This window comes from Nicotiana tomentosiformis, chromosome 12 (assembly GCF_000390325.3).
Source record: "Nicotiana tomentosiformis chromosome 12, ASM39032v3, whole genome shotgun sequence".
Lineage (NCBI taxonomy): Eukaryota > Viridiplantae > Streptophyta > Magnoliopsida > Solanales > Solanaceae > Nicotiana > Nicotiana tomentosiformis.
In genome coordinates, this window is record NC_090823.1 from 61,669,087 (window position 1) to 61,691,210 (window position 22,124).

General features: G+C 32.6%; 1 protein-coding gene across 1 annotated transcript; it reads left to right on the top strand.

The window, feature by feature from the left end:
* The first annotated feature begins 12,890 nt into the window (after window positions 1-12,890).
* Window positions 12,891-14,144, top strand: LOC138902735 (uncharacterized). The gene has a single exon (XM_070190630.1). The coding sequence runs from the start codon at window positions 12,891-12,893 to the stop codon at window positions 14,142-14,144; it is 1,254 nt and encodes a 417-aa protein (XP_070046731.1).
* The last annotated feature ends 7,980 nt before the right edge of the window (window positions 14,145-22,124 follow it).

Consider the following 22,124-nt stretch of genomic DNA (forward strand, 5'->3'; position numbering starts at 1 on the left):
ATTCTGATTTACTCTCTATAATAGAGAGGATCATGAGCAACACCTACAAATTGTACTTCCGACTATGAAGGATCATCAGTTATATGTCAAGTTTTTGAAGTGAGAATTTTGGTTGGACTCAGTTGCCTTCTTTGGTCATGTTGTGTCTTCTGATGGTATCAAAGTGGATCTTAAGAAGATTGAGGCAGTTCAGAATTGGCCTAGACCTACTTCAGCTACATCGATTCGGAGCTTCTTAGATTTGGCGGGCTACTATTGCCATTTTGTGGAGGAGTTTTCATCTATTGCAGCCACATTGACTAAGTTGACTTAGAAGGGCACTCTTTTCAGATAGTATGACGAGTGTAAGGAGAGCTTTCAGAAGCACAATATTGCATTGACTACAGACCCAATGTTGGTGTTGCCCCCATGTTCGGGGTCTTATACTGTGTATTGTGATGCATCGCGTATTGAACTTGACACGATATTGATGCAGGATGGTAGAGTGATTACCCATGCATCTCGTCAGTTGAAGCTCCACGAGAAGAAAAACCTTGTGTATGATTTGGAGTTAGCAGTCATTGTGCACGTGCTCAAGATTTGGAGGCATTACTTATACACCATACCATGTGAGGTCTACACTAATCATCTGTGTCTCCAGCACCAATTCAAGCAAAAAGATCTTAATTTGAGGCGGCAGAGATGGTTGGAGTTATTAAAAGACTGTGATATCACCATATTGTATCATCCGAGAAAGGCTAATATAGTGGTTGATCCCTTAAGTTGAAAGGCAGAGAGCATGTGTAGCTTGGCATTTATACCGGCAGTGGAGAGACCATTTGCCATGAATGATCAGGCTTTGGCTAACGGGTCCATGAGGATGGATATTTCGAAGCCTAGTACGATTCTTGCTTGTGTTGTGGCATGACCATATTTGTTGGAGTTCATCAAGACTCGCTAGTTTGATGATCCTCACTTGTTGGTGTTGAAAGACACTGTAGAGCGGGGTGGTTCTAAGAAGGTTGTGATTGGGGATAATGGTGTTATACGGCTTTAGGGCCAGATTTGTTTTTTGAATATTGATGGTTTGAGAGAGTTGATCCTTGAGGAGGCTTATAGCTCACGATATTCTATTCACCCATATGTCACGAAGATGTATCGTGACTTGAAGCAGCATTATTGGTGGCGGAAGATGAAGGAAGACATGACATGTCCCTTGGTGTTTGAATTGTCAGCAGGTAAAGTATAAACATCATAAACTAGGTGGTTTGACTCAGAAGTTGGTGATACCGAAGTGGAAGTAGGAGAGCATTACTATGGACTTTGTGGTAGGCTTATCATGGACCTTGAGGAAGTATGATACTATTTGGGTCATTGTTCTGCGCCTTTTATCCCAATGATGACTTCCTACTCTTCAGAGCGGTTGGCTAAGGTTTACATCAGGAAATTATTCATCTGCACGGTGTGCCAATTTCTGGCATTTTAGATTACGGCACACTGTTCAGTTCACACTTTTGGAGAGTTGTACAACATGAGTTGGGCATGCAGATTGAGTTGAGTATTGTGTTTCACCCTGGGCAATCTGAGCGGACCATTTAGATTTTGAAGGATATGTTGAAGGCATGCACTATTGATTTCGGAGGTCTGTGGGACCAGTTTCTACCTCTAGTAGTATTTTCCTACAATAACAGCTATCAGTTGAGTATCCACATGGTTACATATGAGGACTTATATAGGAGGCGATGTCGTTCTTCGGTTGGCTGGTTTGAGCCCGATGAGGTTAGATTGTTGGGCACAAATTTATTCATGACGCTTTGGAGAAGGTGAAATTGATTCAACAATGACATCGTACAACACAGTCCAGGAAGAAGAGTTAAGCTGATAGGAAGTTTCATGATGTTTACATGAAGGGTAAGAAGTTTCTTCTCCGAGTTTTGCCTATGAAGGGTGTGATGTGATTTGGGAAGAAAGGCAAGTTGAGCCCGAGGTTCATTGGTCCATTTGAGAGCATTGGGGAGGTTGCTTATATGCTTGCATTCCCTCCTAGCCTAGCATGGCTACATCCGTTATTTCATATTTCTATGCTTCAAAAGTACCATGACGATAGGTCACATATTTTGGAATTCATCATGGTGAAACTTGATGAGCATTTGACTTATGTGGAGGAGCCGGTAGCTATTCTAGATCGGCAGGTTCAAAAGTTGAGATCTAAGGATGTTCCTTCAATAAAAGTGCGTTAGAGAGGTCAGCCAATTGAGGAGGCTACCTGGGAGTCCGAATCCGGCATGATGAGTATATATCCCCATCTTTTTTCCAGTCTAGGTACATTTCTACGCCCGCTCGAGGACAAACGCTTCTATCGAGGTGGAGAATGTAACGATCCGATAGGTCATGTTTTGTACTAGATCCCCTTTTTTATGATTTAAGACCTATCATAGTGCAATTTGATGATTTATAACTTCCCAGCGTGGTCTGTGTTAATTTTCGGAAAGATTAAATGTGATTTTTTAAAGAAAACTTGATTTTTGAACTTGAAAATGGCTAGAGTTGACCATGGTCAATATTTTTGGTAAATGACCTCGGATTATTGTTTTGATAATTCCGGCAGGTTTGTACGATTATTTTGGACTTGTACGCATATTTGGTTAGGGTCCTAGGTGACCCGAGGCCGTTTCGGCGCTTGATGTGAAAGTTAGAAATTTGAAGTATGAACTATGAATTTTGGTGTTTGATTCTTGAATTTAGATATTATTTTGATGATTTCAGCTTACGGGCGAGTTCGTAAGATATTATTATACTTGTGTGGATATTCGGATTAGAGCCCAAGGGGTTCATGTAAGTTTTGGATGCATTCCCGATTGATTTGCTAGGAATTGGGATTGCTGGTGCTGTAGACCTCGCATTTGTGAGAGTCTATTTGCAAATGCGAGCCTCACATTTTCAAGATTTTGGTTGCTTTTGCGAGGTGGTCGGGCTTTGAAATTGCGAGCCTCATGTCGCAATTGCGACACTATAGAGTAGAGGGACAACATCGCTTTTGCAAAGCTTTATTCGCTTTTGCGAGGGGCTGGTGCTTCGCAAATGCGAAGGCTTGATCGCATTTGTGACATCAAAGGGGCTCAAACACCGTTTGCATTTGTGATCAATGGTTTGATTTTGCAAACATTGCAATTACAAATAAGAGTTTGCAATTGCGATTCCTGCATCTGGGTAAAAGATTGAGATTTCAGGACTTAGCTCATTTTACTCCATCTTTGAAACCTAGACTCCACATAGAGGCAATTGTGGAGAGCAATTTCTTTCCAAATTCATGGATTTTTACATTTAAATCTAAAATTTTATGGAGTAGAAATATGAGTTTTGGGTAGAATTTTAGGATATTGTAATTTCGGGATTTGGACCTCAAATTGAGGTTGGATCTCGAAACAAATCACATATTTGGATTCGGGGTGAATGGATAGTCTGGATTTTGGTCTTAGTTTTGGATTTCGACCACGTGGGGCCGGGTTGACGTTTTGTTAACCTTTCCAAATATTTTAAAGATCGAACTTTTTTTTATAGTAGGGTAGTTTCTAAAGCTTGTTTTGACTTATTTGAGTAATCTTTGGATGGTCTGGAGGCTTGTTCTAAAGGGAAAGCCGGGTTGGAGTGTTGATCTTGTTCAGGAAAGAGGTAGATATCGTGGTTAACCTTGATTTGAGTAAATTAGTATATGATTGGTCTATTTGTTAAGTGATTTATGTGTGGGGACAACATATATGCGAGGTAACGAGTGTATATGCATTGTCATGGGTATAAGCATACGGGGTATTCTAGCATACTTTATACCTTAAATTATGCCATGTCTTTTACTTATTTCGTGCTTCCATTTATTATATTCCCTTATCTGACATATTTATTTTTGATACCTATACGCCTTCACTTGTTAACTACCTTCACTTGTTACCTGCTTCTATTTGCTTTATGATTTAATTCAATGCATGCCTTTACTTGCTACGTGCCCTTTTTTTATTAGATAGATATTTTTACATGCTTCATGTCCTTATTTGCCTTATTGTCCATACTTGTTCCTTGCTTTACTATATTATGTAATGTGTGTTGTATGACCTTAGATCATTCTCATGTTACAACTATTTGAAGTTTTGTGTAGCATCGTATGATGTATTATGACTTGTGTGAATCATCGGTTTTTGGTTTTCAGGTTATTCAGAATTGATTTGGAAGAATGATTCTCAACTAGGAAGCTTTAACTTGGGAGAGTTGACCAAGTTTGACTTTTTAGTACTTGACCTCGGATCGGAGATTTGATGGTTCCGTTAGGTCCGAATGGTGATTTTGGACTTGGGCATATGATCAGATTTGTATTTGGATATTTCTAGAAAGTATCGACACTATTTGGCGAAAGTTTAAAATTTGAAGCTTTGGAATGTTCATAAGTTTGATCGGGAGATGACTTTGATAATATCAGGTTCAAATTGTGGTTCCAAGAATTGGAATAGCTTTGTTATTTCATTTGGGACTTGTGTGCAAATTTCGAGTTCATTACGAGTTGATTTGATAAGGTTCGACACAAGTTTTGGAACTTGAAAGATTCAAAGTTCATTAAGTTCGATTTGAGGTGCGATTTGTGGTTTTGATGTTGTTACGCGTGATTTGAGGCCTTGAGTAAGTCCGTGTTATGTTATGGGACTTGTTGATATGTTCAAAAGGGGTCCCGAGGGTCTCGGGTGATTTTCAGATAGGTTTGGGTTGTATTGCGCTTGATTTTTATGTTTCAACGACGTTTCTTTAAGCATAAATGGTACCACATTAAGCAAATGCACTCCAATTTCTATTTTGATTAAAACATTAGATCCGTATCGTAATTTTTGAACCATAGCAATTGGAATCATCAAGTTTTGAACCATAGCAATTGTGTTGCTAGATTTTTCAGATTAATTACGAAATTGCCATTGCATTCGTATTTAAAAATCCGCACTATTTTCAAATATTGAAACCAACATATCTCCTTCATTATAAGGTCAAATGAAGTGATTCAAAAGTCTAACTTGACTAGATTTTCACAAGAAATCCATTAGAGGTATCAAAAGTGAGTTTCAAGATCATTTGTACAAGAAAAGATAAAGAACAGTTGGATAGAAACATTTAATATCGAGGGTTTGTTCATTTTATCATATTTTGAGTTGGGGAGCTCAGATTTGGGAAATTTTCGAGGTGATCTTTACCACATGGATTGGGATAAGTGCTCTATACTCGGTTTTTGTTAAATTTCATGAATCCATCTTCGTTTTTGGCATTTGATTGATAATTTCAAAGTGAAATTTGGGGGGTTTTGTCTAAACTTTTATAAAGTGAATTTTTGAGCTTCGAATATCGATTCGGAGTCATATTTGAGTGAAACTAGTATGGTTGGACTCATAATTTAATGGGTTGTCATATTTTATGAGTTTTGTCGGGTTCCGAGGTGCGAGCTCGGGTTTGACTTTTTGGTTGACTTTGGGCTTTTGATTAAAGATTCAACCTTTATCGATTGGATTTGATTCCTTTGGCATTATTTGACGTTCATGAGTTATTTTTGGCTAGTTTTGAGCCGTTCGGAGGTCGATACATGCGAGATGGCATTTCTAGAGTATTGTTTGACTTGCTCAGTATTGGATTTGGCTTGTTCGAGGTAACACTTCTAAACTTAGTGCTGAGGCTATGAACCCCTGAATATACATGTTATGTGTTTGGTGTTGAGGTGACGCACATGCTAGGTGACGGGCGTGTGGGCGTGCACCGTGAGAATTATGACTCGGTTGATTCTGCGGTATTGTATAGTTATCTAATCATGTTTTTATTGATGCAATTTCTACGTGCTAGAGTAATTAGACTGTGATCCATGTTAGAAACCATGTTTAGGCTATATGCTCATCCTGTTGTGACCTACTGAGGTCATTTCTGCTGTCGAGTTATTTGCTTAAATTGAAATTACACATTCAGTCATATTCATTCCTTTGCATATCATATCTGAGTCTCTGTTATCATTTATTGTCACATCATGTTATCATTCTTTGGGCTGATTGATATGAGATTTGTGAGCTAAGAGACTAGAGAGATTGATGACTGAGTGAGGCCGATGGCCTGATTGTGAGTATTATTTATGGGATCGGGCTGAGCGTCGTAGCAGGCTTTGTTGATTCATGCCATGCTTGGCTTATATTAGTGCTTGGGTAGGATCCGCCCCTCAGGAGTCTAACTTATCAGTAGTGAGCGCAGGTACCTACTGAGTGTGAGTGCTTGGTGCTAGTGCCGAGGGATTGGGAGGACTGAGTAACTGTGAGGACTGAGTGACTGGGAGGACTAAGCGAATTGATACTCCGAGAGTATGCATATGGTTTTATCACTGCGTTGTATTACAGTTGGCATGCATACTTGGCATGTAGGCATTGAGATGCATTTCCTCTTATTGTACGACATTGTGACATTCATGACTTCACATGCACATTGACATGTAGGCATAGAGATGTACTTTCCTCATGCCATCTGATAATAAAATATCTTATCTGTTGTTGAAAGTTTTTGGAAAAAATCACATTTTCCAAATTTATTTATATTTTTGTGATTTCGGTGAAAGATTTGGGTTTTACTATTATACTTGACAAGTATGCCTATTTTCCCAAAACTGTGAATGAGCTGAGCATCACATCTTTGAGTTATTACTTGTACTGCTTTATTTATATTATTACGAGTTGTTCCTTGCTGTTGGTGTTGGACTCTGACCGTTGTCCAAGCTCTTAACTACATGGAGTCGGTTGTACTCATACTACACTTCTGCACATTACATGCAGATTTTGGATGTTGATGTTGCTGTGTATGAAGGGAGCTGGCATTGAAGATGTACCTGCGTTCCGGTCATAATTGCCTCTTATTCTTGGTAGCGTTAGAATTATTAACCTGTTCATATATATTTCAAACAAATATTGTATTTATTTCATACCAGCTTTGTAAATATTAAATCTTAGAAGCTCATGATTTGTACCACCAGTCCTTGGAAAGTGTATAAAAGTTCGGTTATTTCATCATTTATTTTCTCAGTAAATCTCATTGAATTGGATTGTTGCTAATTGGCTTACCTAGCAGGTTGGGCTAGGTGCCATCACGACTAGTTGGATTTTGGGTCGTGACAGCTAGCTCTTGGATATTGCACTATTTGACTTTTCTTGGTGATTTTATGCATTCTAGTTTCATTTATATTATATTATGAGACTTACCATTTTGATTGCTACTAAGAATTTCCAAACGAAATGAAATATATTGGGATCCAGTTGCGCGCTGCAATGATATTGTTATTAATATTGGGATCGGGTTGCACGGCGCAACGGTATGGACATTTGTTGATACTGAAATTTGGATAAGGTTGCACACCACAATAGAAAGGATGCCTTGTAGTTATTCTTGGTTGTTATGCTTCGCTATCATGTTGTATTTTGAGGTTGTGATATGATGGTATTCTGGGGCCCTCTGTCATCTATTTTCATATCCCGTTTATTATGTAGTTACTTGTTTCTCTATATTGTTATTTCTTTTCTTAGTATTTCTCGTACCTCTTTACAATGAGTGTGTTGTTATAGCTTCGTCACCACCTTGTCGAGGTTAGGCTCGATACTTACTGAGTACATAGGGCCGGTTGTACTCATAGTATACTTCTGCATTTCTTGTGTAGATCCCGGTGCTAGTCACAACAACATTCAGAGGTGATTGCTCAAACCTTTTTCCAGAAGACCAGAGGTAGAGCATCTTGGCATTCGTAGACCCTGGAGTCTCTTTCCTATCTCTATTCCTGTTTCCTTTTATCAGACAGTATTGCATATTGTTAGACCCAAAGAACCCAAGATATAGAATATATAGAATATGTATTAGAATGTATATCAGAAATAATTAGAATAATTCCATTACAAAAAGAATTTTATGAAAAAGCCTTTAACATTTGACTAAATAATAAATGAAATCAAGTAAAAATGAAGGGACCGTAAAAATGGTATCAGAGCTATAGATAAAAAATGAACAAAGAAGAATTTGCTGTAGATGAAAAAACATATGAAAATCAAGATGGATTGAAAATAAAAATAATATTTTCAAATCTAGGCAGAAGATATAAAAAGATAGGAGACCAATTATACCTAATGATAGAAAAAGAAACAGCAAGATTAGAAGATAGCCTGACAGCTATGACAAGAATAAGTAAAGAAAATGAAGAAATCGATAAGAAAAAAGAAATTGAAACTATTAAAAATCAAGCAAACAAGGAAATACAACAATTAGAAGAAATAAAAAACATAAAAATTATAGCACTAGAAAAAGAATTAAACATGTTAAAAGCATTATATGAAAATAAACAAAGAGAGAAAAGCAAAGAAATAGAATTAACAGATGAAATAAATAAATTTAAACAAATATTACAAACAGAAGAAACTCTCAGAATTGAAGAAATAGATAATAATATGGATGACCAAGAGTCAGAATCAAGCGAAATAAGTGAAACATATACAGAACTTTTAGAAAGTATAGAAAAAACAAAAAATGTAGAAGTAAATACAGGAGATGTAAAAATGGAAGAAAAACCTAGTACATCAGGTGTAAAAAATCCAAAAGGATTATACCCAAATTATTACACAGCTAACTATGAACAACATGATAGATATAATACACTATGGGATAGTAGATTAAATAAAAAATGGACACCAAAACCAATATCAGAACAATATAACTTTTTAGATCTAGATTGCGTAGCAGATATAAATAAAACAATCCAACTATGGATAGGATATTTATCTAAACAATTGGTAGACAATAAAATAGGAATGGCAGAAACACCAGGATATATAGAAAGAACACTCATAGGAACAGTAAAATTATGGTTACACAACTTAACTAAGGAAAGTATAGATACTTTAAGAAGTAGTAAAAAATTTAATGGCGAAACAGCAACAACAAATATAGAAATATTATACAAATATGAAATAGCCATAAGAAACGAATTAGTAGTATGACTACAGAAATTGAAGAACAAAATAAAGAAAAACAAACAAATAGAAATTTAATAACAAAACTAGCAATATGTAATATGTGCTATATAGACGAATATACTTGTGCATTTAGAGAATATTATTATAAAGGAACATATAATACAGAAGAGAGCAAAGAAATAAGAAAACTATATTTCACAAAATTACCAGAACCTTTTAATTCTAAAATAATAAAAGACTGGAATGAAGCAGGATTAACAGATACTTTAGGAGCTAGAATAAAATTTCTACAACAATGGTTTGTACAAATATGTGAAAAATATAAAGAAGAAGCAAAAATAGAAAAAACATTAATAAAAAACTTAAGATGTTGTAAAAACAAAACAGCACCACAATTTGGATGTACAGATAATATATATAATAAAAAATAGAAAACAAAGAAATATAATAAATATAAATCAAAATATAAAAATAAAAGACCAAGAAAAAGATATTATGTAAAAAAATTACCAGAATAAGAGATCATTTAGACCAAAAAAGAAACTAACAGAATGTACTTGCTATAACTGTGGAAAATTAGGACACATACCTAAAGATTGTAAAGCACCAAGAAACCCAAAGAAAAAGCAAATAACCGAAATCATAATTGATGATGAAGAATATATGCAGATGGAATATATAGATTATGAACTAGATAGTGAAGATAGTATATATAAAATATCAGATATAGAAGATGAAATGGAAAATGAAATAACTAAGGAAGATGATGAAGTCTAATGACTGAAAAAGAAATAAAAATAATAACACGAGAAGAATATAAAGATGAAGAATCCTCAGAACAAAAGATTATATTTGATAATAGTATATTTGAACAAATAAAAGGAAAAGAATTAGACCTTAGTGTTGAAAAAATATTTGAAGTACCTACGATAAAAAATTGGTTTAAAAGACAAAAAGAAGAATATTATGTGGTGAGCCAAAAAGAACATATAATTGACTGTAAATATACAAAAGGAAAAGCTAAAATACCAATAATAAACAAAAGAATAATAAACAAAGAAATACAAGATATAAAAGCAAAAAACCCAATTAAATATGTACACCTAGGAGGAACTGAAATACTAATAAAAGCATGTTTTAGGGAAGGAATAGATACCCCTATAGAAATATATTTAGCAGATGATAGAATAATTCAACCTATAGAAAAAAAGCATAATAAGTGCAATAAAAGGAAATCTCATATATCAAAAATTCAAATTCATAATAAGTGCCAATTATTCAATAGCAATAAATGATAGGAATATAGATAAATCATTAGTATTATACTGGAAAATGTCAGGAATAGAATTAACACCTGGAAGTAAGATATTTACAGCTAGATGTAAAAATCTATACGTCTTAACAACAAAATATAAAATAGCAGCAAAAAATAAAATTAATAAAATTAAAATAGAAAACCCGTTTGAAAGAATAGTTACAGTTATTGACAATAATGAATATAGTTATAAAGAAATTGACATGGAAGAAGATTTAGAAATAGTAAAAGAAAGATTAAGTACATCAAGTATACCAAACCAATTAACTTATGAAACACCAACATCATCAAGAATAAGTACATCAAGAAGAGAATATATAATCCCAAAAAATTTAATAAAAAACACAAAAGAAAAAATAAATACATACCACTACTATATAACTGGAATCATGGAACAAAGAAAATATCAAATATTAATAAATACAGGACAAGAAGAAAACTATATTGCAAGAGAATTAGTAACAGAAACTGAAATAATAACTACTGAACAATTATGCCCTGAATTACCTAAAGAATTAATAATAAATGAAGAAATAACAGAAAAAGAAATAATTATTGGAGGAATACCTTTAACGATACATTTTAAAATATGTCAAGAAAATAAAAACGAAAATATTACACTAGGAATAAAATGGTTAGAAAAGGTAAAACCATATAGTCTAGGAGATAAGCAATTAACCATAACATACAAAGATAAGAAAATAATAATAAAAAGAACAGAAAAATGAAAATATATTTACTCGCAAAAATCATAGTAGAAGGATATTATAATAGATACTATACACCAATGATAGATACAGGAGCAGAAGCTAATATATGTAAATATAATTGTTTACCAACAGATAAATAGAAAAAATTAAAAACACCTATGGTAGTAACAGGATTTAATAATGAAGGTAGTATGATTAACTACAAAGCCAAGAATGTAAAATTACAGATATGGGATAAAATATTAACTATAGAAGAAATATATAACTTTGAATTCACTACAAAAGATATGTTACTAGGAATACCATTTTTAGATAAACTATACCCACATATAATAACAAGAACACACTGGTGGTTTACCACACCATGTAAAAATAAAGTAGGAGCAAAAAGAGTAAATAATAAACAACGAAAAACTACAGAATGGATACGAGAAAATGAAAAAATCACACAAAAATTAGAAAATATAAGTAAAAATACAACTACCCAATTAGAAATTATTATATTTACAATAGACAAAGTAAAAATAATCCAGAAGGAATTAGAAAAATTATATAATGATAATCCTCTAAAAGGTTGGGATAAACATAAGACAAAAATAAAAATAGAACTAATAGAAGAAAATAGCATAATAACACAAAAACCCTTAAAATATAACTTTGATGATTTAGCAGAATTTAAAATGCATATTAAAGAATTATTAGATAACAAGTATATACAAGAAAGTAATAGCAAACACACAAGTCCAGCATTTATAGTAAATAAACATAATGAACAAAAAAGAGGAAAAAGTAGGATGGTTATAGATTACCGAAATTTAAATGCAAAAACTAAAACATATAATTATCCAATACCTAACAAGATATTAAAAATAAGACAAATCCAAGGATATAATTACTTTAGTAAATTCGACTGCAAATCAGGATTTTACCATCTAAAATTAGAAGATGAATCTAAAAAACTAACAGCATTTACAGTACCACAAGGATTTTATGAATGGAATGTTTTACCATTTGGATATAAAAATGCACCAGGAAGATACCAACATTTTATGGATAATTATTTTAACCAACTAGAAAATTACATAGTATATATAGATGATATATTACTATATTCAAGAACACAAGATGAACATATAAAATTATTAGAAAAATTTATACATATTATAGAAAACTCAGGTATAAGCTTAAGTAAAACCAAAGCAGAAATTATGAAAAATCAGATAGAATTTCTAAGAATACAAATAGATAAAAATGAAATAAAAATGCAAACACATATAGTACAAAAAATAATCAATCTTGATGAAAACATAGATACAAAAAAGAAATTACAATCATTTTTAGGATTAGTAAACCAAGTAAGAGAATATATACCAAAATTAGCAGAAAACCTAAAACCTCTACAGAAAAAACTAAAAAAGGATGTAGAATATGGGTTCGATGAAAAAGATAAGGAACAAATAAGGAAAATTAAGATATTGTGTAAAAAACTACCAAAGTTATACTTCCCAGATGAAAATAAGAAATTTACTTATATTGTAGAAACAGATTCGAGTAATCATAGTTATGGAGGAGTTCTTAAATATAAATATGATAAAGAAAAAATAGAACACCATTGCAGATATTATTCAGGATCTTATACAGAACCACAAGAAAAGTGGGAAATAAATAGAAAAGAACTATTTGCATTATATAATTATTTATTAGCATTTGAACCATATATAGTTTACAACAGATTTATTGTAAGAACAGATAATACCCAAGTAAAATGGTGGATAACCAGAAAAGTACAAGATTCAGTTACAACAAAAGAAATACGCAGACTGGTATTAAATATATTAAACTTTACATTTACAATTGAAATTATCACTACTAACAAGAATGTTGTTGCAGATTACTTATCAAGACAAAGCTACCCAAACTGAACCAGATAATACAATGGAAAATCTACTCTTAGCCATGACTACACTTTGTAAGAAAGTGGAAAGTATGGACGAAGAGATACAGCTAATAAAGAAAACAGCTAGTAGTCAGCAGCATGACTCAAAAAATGCGGAGATAAGACGATCGGAAGTCTCTAAAATTCCAGAGCTAGAAGGTGACGTTGAGAAACACCTAAAAACTCATAACAGTTTGTTAAATGCAGTTGCAGGGAGCAGCACAGCTAGCAGTTCATCTGCAAAGAAGAAGGAAGAAATTAAACCTAGACACATAAATATAAATATGAACAATTTATTTTCAAAACCGTTCATACAGAAAAATATCCAAAATACCCAGAACGAAATATTCCTACCACCACAGATAAATACCTATAAAGAAAGTTTGAACCAAACCAAAAAGACATACAACCATATAACCCGTACATACATAGACAACATATATAAAATACAAAACTTTCTAAACAAAAATCCAAGATCCCAAACTACCCAGAATCCAAATGAAGATTATATTACCCATTATCTAACAGGATACAATAAACTAATAGCACTACCAAATACAAATGCAAAACTAGTAGCCACTTGCTACAATTACGGATTACTAGATACCGTATATACACAAACAGGACAGGAGATAGCTACCATACCAGAGTTACACAGAGCATTTATGCAGTACAAAAGAATAACTAAAGGAACATTATTCTATATACGATTTTATTCAGCTACATCAGAGATATTATATGAAGAGATAAAGCCTATTATACAAGTTATCAAGATCGGACTTACAAGGGAAATGCTCGTACCAGAAAAAATAGAAGAACAAGAAGAGATAGAAAAAATAAATATTCCAGACTTTTATGCAAATAAAAGAATTATTGGAATATCTACTATACTAAATGAACTAGCAAACAACTACCTAAATCAGAATGCTATTTGGAGTTATTATTCAAGAGAACAAACAATGATATATTCAAATTGCAGAGAAATACGAGAAGCAGATATGGAAGAACTAAGACAGTGGGTCTTAAGTTTTTTAAAGCCAGAACAACCTACAACCACAAGAGCTATAAGGACGAATTTCATTTCTCCAGAATTATTAACAAGATATTGCAAGCTAATCAGTCACAAATATCCAGACCACATATGCTCAAAATGCAAAGGAGAAGATAATATTGTTCCAGACGTACAACTGGAATAAACAAAGAAGAAGACTGAAGAAGAAGACGACAAACTAGGCAACAAAAAGCTATGGCAGACAAGATAAAGTGAAAGAATTACTAGATTCCTTTCTTTTCTTTTCTTTAATGTAAAAGTCGTAAAGTAAATAGTCTTTTACTTTACAAATAGTAAGAGTCAGTCTCATGAACAGTAAAGGTCGTTCATGAATAGTAAGAGTCAAGAGTCAGTTTCATGAACAGTAAAGGTCGTTCATGAATAGTAAGAGTCAAGAGTCAGTTTCATGAACAGTAAAGGTCGTTCATGAATAGTCACTTTTGTAATATTTAAATAGGCCTTTCAATGATCAATAAAAAACAGGCTGCAACTTAGCAACCAAATCTCTCTCTTCTCTCCTCTCTCTAATATACTCAAAGATAAAAATACAGGAAAGCTAAGAATCAAGAAGCTATGGATAAACAAGAAGATATGAAAGCTATGGATCAACAGGGAATTACCGAGAATCTACAAAAACAGGTATGTCATATTATAACTATGAGAAGCTAAACTAGTATATTCCTGATAATCTCTTACATGTAGATTATAATCATACATCATATAATAGTACTGTTATAAAAATCATCTTGAGAAAGTTTGCCATGAAAATATGCTAAGAGTAGGTAAGCCCAGACTATGCATCCTAAGGTTGAAACCGGTAGGCAGAGAAGCCGTTTAGGGGAGTAAACGAAGTTGAAGCGCTGTTAGGGTAACTGATTGAAGCAAAAAATCATGGTAGTGACCAGAAAAGATGATTAAAATAACTTATTATAATATGATGAATAATTATAATAGACATAGAGATTAAAGGGAATATGTTTAGCAAATCATATGATAAAATGAACACTTATTTAATAGATGATGATCTTAATTATAAAATACTTATACTGTATATACTAAGAAATATCAATAATGATGTAAGGAGAATAATCTACGAGAAATTACTTAAAATTGAAATAACAGAACTAATGAACCAAAATTGGACAGAATTAATTATACCAGAAACAGATTTATATGAATTAGACCTATATTTTGATAACACATGATGAATCATATATATCTACAATATTGGCAACAAATTACAGATAATATAGATTTACTAACAAACCTAGTAAAAAATAATATAGAAGAATATCAAAGAACCCAAGATATAGAATATATAGAATATGTATTAGAATGTATATCAGAAATAATTAGAATAATTCTATTACAAAAAGAATTTTATGAAAAAGCCTTTAACATTTGACTAAATAATAAATGAAATCAAGTAAAAATGAAGGGACCGTAAAAATGATCCCAAACTACCCAGAATCCAAATGAAGATTATATTACCCATTATCTAACAGGATATAATAAACTAATAGCACTACCAAATACAAATGCAAAACTAGTAGCCACTTGCTACAATTACGGATTACTAGATACCGTATATACACAAACAGGACAGGAGATAGCTACCATACTAGAGTTACACAGAGCATTTATGCAGTACAAAAGAATAACTAAAGGAACATTATTCTATATACGATTTTATTCAGCTACATCAGAGATATTATATGAAAAGATAAAGCCTATCATACAAGTTATCAAGATCGGACTTATAAGGGAAATGCTCGTACCAGAAAAAATAGAAGAACAAGAAGAGATAGAAAAAATAAATATTCCAGACTTTTATGCAAATAAAAGAATTATTGGAATATCTACTATACTAAATGAACTAGCAAACAACTACCTAAATCAGAATGCTATTTGGAGTTATTATTCAAGAGAACAAACAATGATATATTCAAATTGCAGAGAAATACGAGAAGCAGATATGGAAGAACTAAGACAGTGGGTCTTAAGTTTTTTAAAGCCAGAACAACCTACAACCACAAGAGCTATAAGGACGAATTTTATTTCTCCAGAATTATTAACAAGATATTGCAAGCTAATCAGTCACAAATATCCAGACCACATATGCTCAAAATGCAAAGGAGAAGATAATATTGTTCCAGACGTACAACTGGAATAAACAAAGAAGAAGACTGAAGAAGAAGACGACAAACTAGGCGACAAAAAGCTATGGCAGACAAGATAAAGTGAAAGAATTACTAGATTCCTTTCTTTTCTTTTCTTTAATGTAAAAGTTGTAAAGTAAATAGTCTTTTACTTTACAAATAGTAAGAGTCAGTCTCATGAACAGTAAAGGTCGTTCATGAATAGTAAGAGTCAAGAGTCAGTTTCATGAACAGTAAAGGTCGTTCATGAATAGTAAGAGTCAAGAGTCAGTTTCATGAACAGTAAAGGTCGTTCATGAATAGTCACTTTTGTAATATTTAAATAGGCCTTTCAATGATCAATAAAAAACAGGCTGCAACTTAGCAACCAAATCTCTCTCTTCTCTCCTCTCTCTAAAATACTCGAAGATAAAAATACAGGAAAGCTAAGAATCAAGAAGCTATGGATAAACAAGAAGATATGAAAGCTATGGATCAACAGGGAATTACCGAGAATCTACAAAAACAGGTATGTCATATTATAACTATGAGTAGCTAAACTAGTATATTCCTGATAATCTCTTACATGTAGATTATAATCATACATCATATAATAGTACTGTTATAAAAATCATCTTGAGAAAATTTGTCATGAAAATATGCTAAGAGTAGGTAAGCCCAGACTATGCATCCTAAGGTTGAAACCGGTAGGCAGAGAAGCCGTTTAGGGGAGTAAACGAAGTTGAAGTGCTGTTAGGGTAACTGATTGAAGCAAAAAATCATGGTAGTGACCAGAAAAGATGATTAAAATAACTTATTATAATATGATGAATAATTATAATAGACATAGAGATTAAAGGGAATATGTTTAGCAAATCATATGATAAAATGAACACTTATTTAATAGATGATGATCTTAATTATAAAATACTTATACTGTATATACTAAGAAATATCAATAATGATGTAAGGAGAATAATCTACGAGAAATTACTTAAAATTGAAATAACAGAACTAATGAACAAAAATTGGACAGAATTAATTATACCAGAAACAGATTTATATGAATTAGACCTATATTTTGATAACACATGATGAATCATATATATCTACAATATTGGCAATAAATTACAGATAATATAGATTTACTAACAAACCTAGTAAAAAATAATATAGAAGAATATCAAAGAACCCAAGATATAGAATATATAGAATATGTATTAGAATGTATATCAGAAATAATTAGAATAATTCCATTACAAAAAGAATTTTATGAAAAAGCCTTTAACATTTGACTAAATAATAAATGAAATCAAGTAAAAATGAAGGGATTCTCCAGAATCATTAACAAGATATTGCAAGCTAATCAGTCACAAATATCCAGACCACATATGCTCAAAATGCAAAGGAGAAGATAATATTGTTTCAGACGTACAATTGGAATAAACAAAGAAGAAGACTGAAGAAGAAGACGACAAACTAGGCGACAAAAAGCTATGGCAGACAAGATAAAGTGAAAGAATTACTAAAAATATCCTATCCATAGTTGGATTGTTTTATTTATATCTGCTACGCAATCTAGATCTTCTTCTTTATATTTTTCACATATTTGTACAAACCATTGTTGTAGAAATTTTATTCTAGCTCCTAAAGTATCTGTTAATCCTGCTTCATTCCAGTCTTTTATTATTTTAGAATTAAAAGGTTCTGGTAATTTTGTGAAATATAGTTTTCTTATTTCTTTGCTCTCTTCTGTATTATATGTTCCTTTATAATAATATTCTCTAAATGCACAAGTATATTCGTCTATATAGCACATATTACATATTGCTATTGAAAAAATATTTGAAGTATCTATTTAAAAAATTAGTTTAAAAGACAAAAAGAAGAATATTATGTGGTGAGCCAAAAAGAACATATAATTGACTGTAAATATACAAAAGGAAAAGCTAAAATATCAATAATAAATAAAAGAATAATAAACAAAGAAATACAAGATATAAAAGCAAAAAACCCAATTAAATATGTACACCTAGGAGGAACTGAAATACTAATAAAAGCATATGTACTTAATCTTTCTTTTACTATTTCTAAATCTTCTTCCATATTAATTTTTTTATAACTATATTCATTATTGTCAATAACTGTAACTATTCTTTCAAACGGGTTTTCTATTTTAATTTTATTAATTTTATTTTTTGCTGCTATTTTATGTTTTGTTGTTAAGACGTATAGATTTTTACATCTAGCTGTAAATATCTTACTTCCAGGTGTTAATTCTATTCCTGACATTTTTCAGTATAATACTAATGATTTATCTATATTCCTATCATTTATTGCTATTGAATAATTGGCACTTATACATATACTTTGTGATACCAATATATTGTTTAGACCTATCATCATATGTATCTGTCTTTTATTCTATCTCAATATATTGTTACCTATTAAATTAACTCTTTATTTATTGTTAAGTGTTGGGTTGCCTATCCTCACGACCCCACTAGTGGAGATTTGGGTCGTGGCGATTCTCACCTGTTACAACATATCATTATGATTTTTTAATTTGTAGATAAAACATTAGAGACCAATCTCAGGAGGATTTCTTAATTTTGGACAAATCATTTGATGGAATCTTTTCCAATAAATCTGCTTGGCAGATTAAACATGGCACAACTTCATAACCTTCAAAGTTTCTTTTTTTTCATTGGATGCTTCTATTGTGGAAACTACCTCGAGATGATGTTAGGTATAGATTTAGAAATAATGTGGTTTCTAAATGTTGCTACTGCTACAATCCAAAATAAGAAATTACTCAACATTTATTTGTATATAGTGGTGTTGCTACTCATTTGTTGAAAATCTTTGGTGCTCCTTTGGATTTCAATTATTAACCAGGCAACATCAAGAGTATTTTCACTGAATGGGGGCAATGTAGATCAAAGAACACGGTTCAAAAGTTGATCCTTCAAAGTACCCCTACTATAATTTGTTGGGAGATTTAAAAAAGTAAATGCTCTTGTAAATACAGGAAGAGAAAAAGTTCAGTCTTAATAGGATACATCATCAAATCAGTTGGTCTTAAGAATTGCATGTTAGATGTAGATTTTAATGATAAAAAATAATATATTATTGTATACAGGATCACTTGAGATGAAAAGAAGGATGCGAGCAAATCTATCAATGATGTACCGACGAAGACAAGAAAAGAAGGAGTAAAAGAAACAAGGAAAAAGACCTGTCAACAGAAGCAAGAAAGGAAGGTCCAAGATTAAAGCAATATGACAACCAAGATAATTGGTATATAGACGGAAGGACCAAGATTCACGGAGATCTGAACTATAATTGCGCCTACCCTGGTTGGTGAAGATATGTGTCGAAAAGAAAGGCTATCAATCCCGTGGATCAAGAAATAACTTAAGGATCAATTATAGGGGATCCTCTATCGAAGAAGGAAAAGACTGCCAGTCATGGACCATATATGGAAGCTCCGCACTTATTCTTGGAATGAATCATAACATATTTAATTCAAAGGATCAATTCCCTTGGGATCGCAAATCTCTCAACGATCTGCCAAAGATACGTCAAGACAAGCTCAAGTATATAATGCAGACTTTCAAGGAAGAATCATATACTTTGATCATACCAACTTCATACTCTTGGTTCTACTCTAAACAGGCATTATAATCTTAGCAAAGTTTGTCGTGTAATCAGTATTGGTGAGGCATTGTATCGAAAATATCATGAGCGTACTTATATTCAAAAGTGAGTTGGTGTTCGGAGATAACATCACAATTGTACGAAACTTACAAAGGATCTTTGAAGAGAGAACACCTTTGCAACCCAAGGGGACTAGAGTATGATTCACATTGAATCCGAACTAGTATAAAAATTAGTGTGCCTTTAATTCCTATACTTTATTTTTGCTTTCAGTTATATTCCGTCTTTATTTTATTTTGACTAATTGGTAAACTAGTCAACTACTTAGGATAGAAAAAGAAAAATCGGCAATTCACCCCCTCTTGTACTTTCAATTGGTTTCAGAGCAGGTTTTTCATATTTATGTTTTGTTTAATAGCTAATGAGAAAAGATCATGTCAAACTAAGTAACTATTGGAGCACTCTTTAAAGAATGGATATCGCACGTAAGGCCAACATATTTCAATGGACAACACTTTTCTCATTGGAAGGTGCGACTGGAAATATATGCAAGGTCCTATGATGTCAAAGTGTGGCATGTTATCAAAAAGGGAATATATCCACTTCCAGCAGCAGGACAAACACCCGCTGATCCAGAAGATATAGATAACTACTCTGACGAGCAAATGGTTGTTGTTAAAGTTAACGCTAGGGCATGAAACTTTCTCTATAATGCTATAAGTAGAGAGGAATACGAGAAAATTTCAAGTTGTGATACCGCCAAAGAATTGTGTGACAAACTGGAAGTCACTTATGAAGGAACTAGCAAAGTGAATGAAACACGGATAAATTTATTGGTTCGCGACTATGAACTCTTCCAAATGAAAGAATGTGAATCCATTGAGAAAATATTTGCAAGATTCATTGGTGATCTGAATACCTTTGATAAACCTTACTCAAGTGGTGAGCGGGTTCGAAAAATTCTAAGAAGTTTGCCTTCCACATGGCAGACAAAAGTAGTTGAACTTGAATGTTAAGATTTGGAAAAACTCTCATATGATGAACTACGTAGAGATCTCATAGAATTTGAGAAAATACATCTAAAAAAAAGCGTCAGGAAGAGAAGAAGAAAACAATCGCCTTCAAAACCACAATAGAAGGACTAAGAACGATATTAATGATGATGTAGAAGCTCTGGAAGAAGAAATTTCCATAGTGTCAAGAATAATGAATGTATTGATGAGAAGATACAAGAACACAAAAAAGGGAAGGATGCCATCTAGAAGAATCAGATAATACAATGAACAAGACAAAATAATGGAAAGTGTTTTGAATGTGGAAGGTATGGCCATGTTCAAGCTGAATGCCCGGATCATAAAAGAAAAGTCTCCAGAGGGTTTAATAAAAACAAATCATTCATAAGGTGGAGTGACAAAGATAGCTCAGAACATGAAGAAATAGCAAACATGTGTTTCATGACTAATTTGAAAAATGAGATGAACAAATAATCTGGTTGCTAGACTGATGAAGATGCATCAGACGATGAATGCAAAGAAGATGATGAAAATTTCTTCGTGGCACGAGGTGAAACAGGTGAGGTAAGACCTATAACTGTGATAGATGTAACGAATTGCAGGATATTCTTGACCTTACCCTAAATGATCCTTAAAAAATGCTAAATGAATTAAAGAGACTCAATAGGGAAAAGAATGACTAGGAACTCAAACTTGAAGTCTGTGAAATCGAAAGAGACATTCTTCAAGATGAGGTTCAGGAATTGCAAATGCAACTTAATGGCATGCGCAAATCCAGCAGTCACAGTTCTGTCAAGTCTAACCTAGCGACTTACAAGCCAACTGGAAAAAGACATGTTAGAACTGAGTTCACAAGTACTAATACAAGTGCTAGATCAAAAAATGGATCAACCCCTGTGTGCCACTACTGTAACAAGGCTGGACATAAATATTTCTTCTGTAGATTTTATAAATCTAGTATTTCAGGATAGATTTGGAAACCCAAAAATAGTCTTGATCCTAGTAGAACTAAGCGACAAGGACCCAAGCAAGCTTGGGTACCTAAAAGAAAGTAATTATTCTATTTGATAGGAACACTACAGAAAGAGTCGTAAAGGAAAATGGTATTTATACAGTGCGTGTGCCAGTCACATGACGAGTGATAAAAATCTGTTCAAAGAAGTCACAAAAATTAATGGAGAAAATGTCAAATTTGATGATGATTCAAAAGAAAAGATCATTGGTACCGGCACAGTTCCATTCAGCAATAACTGTGATATTATAGAAGTATACCTTGTGGATGGACTCAACTACAATCTCTTGAGCATAAGTCAA

Coding starts and splice junctions, on each gene's coding strand:
- LOC138902735 (XM_070190630.1), top strand. CDS start 12,891: ATGTTGTTGCAGATTACTTATCAAGACAAAGCTACCCAAACTGAACCA.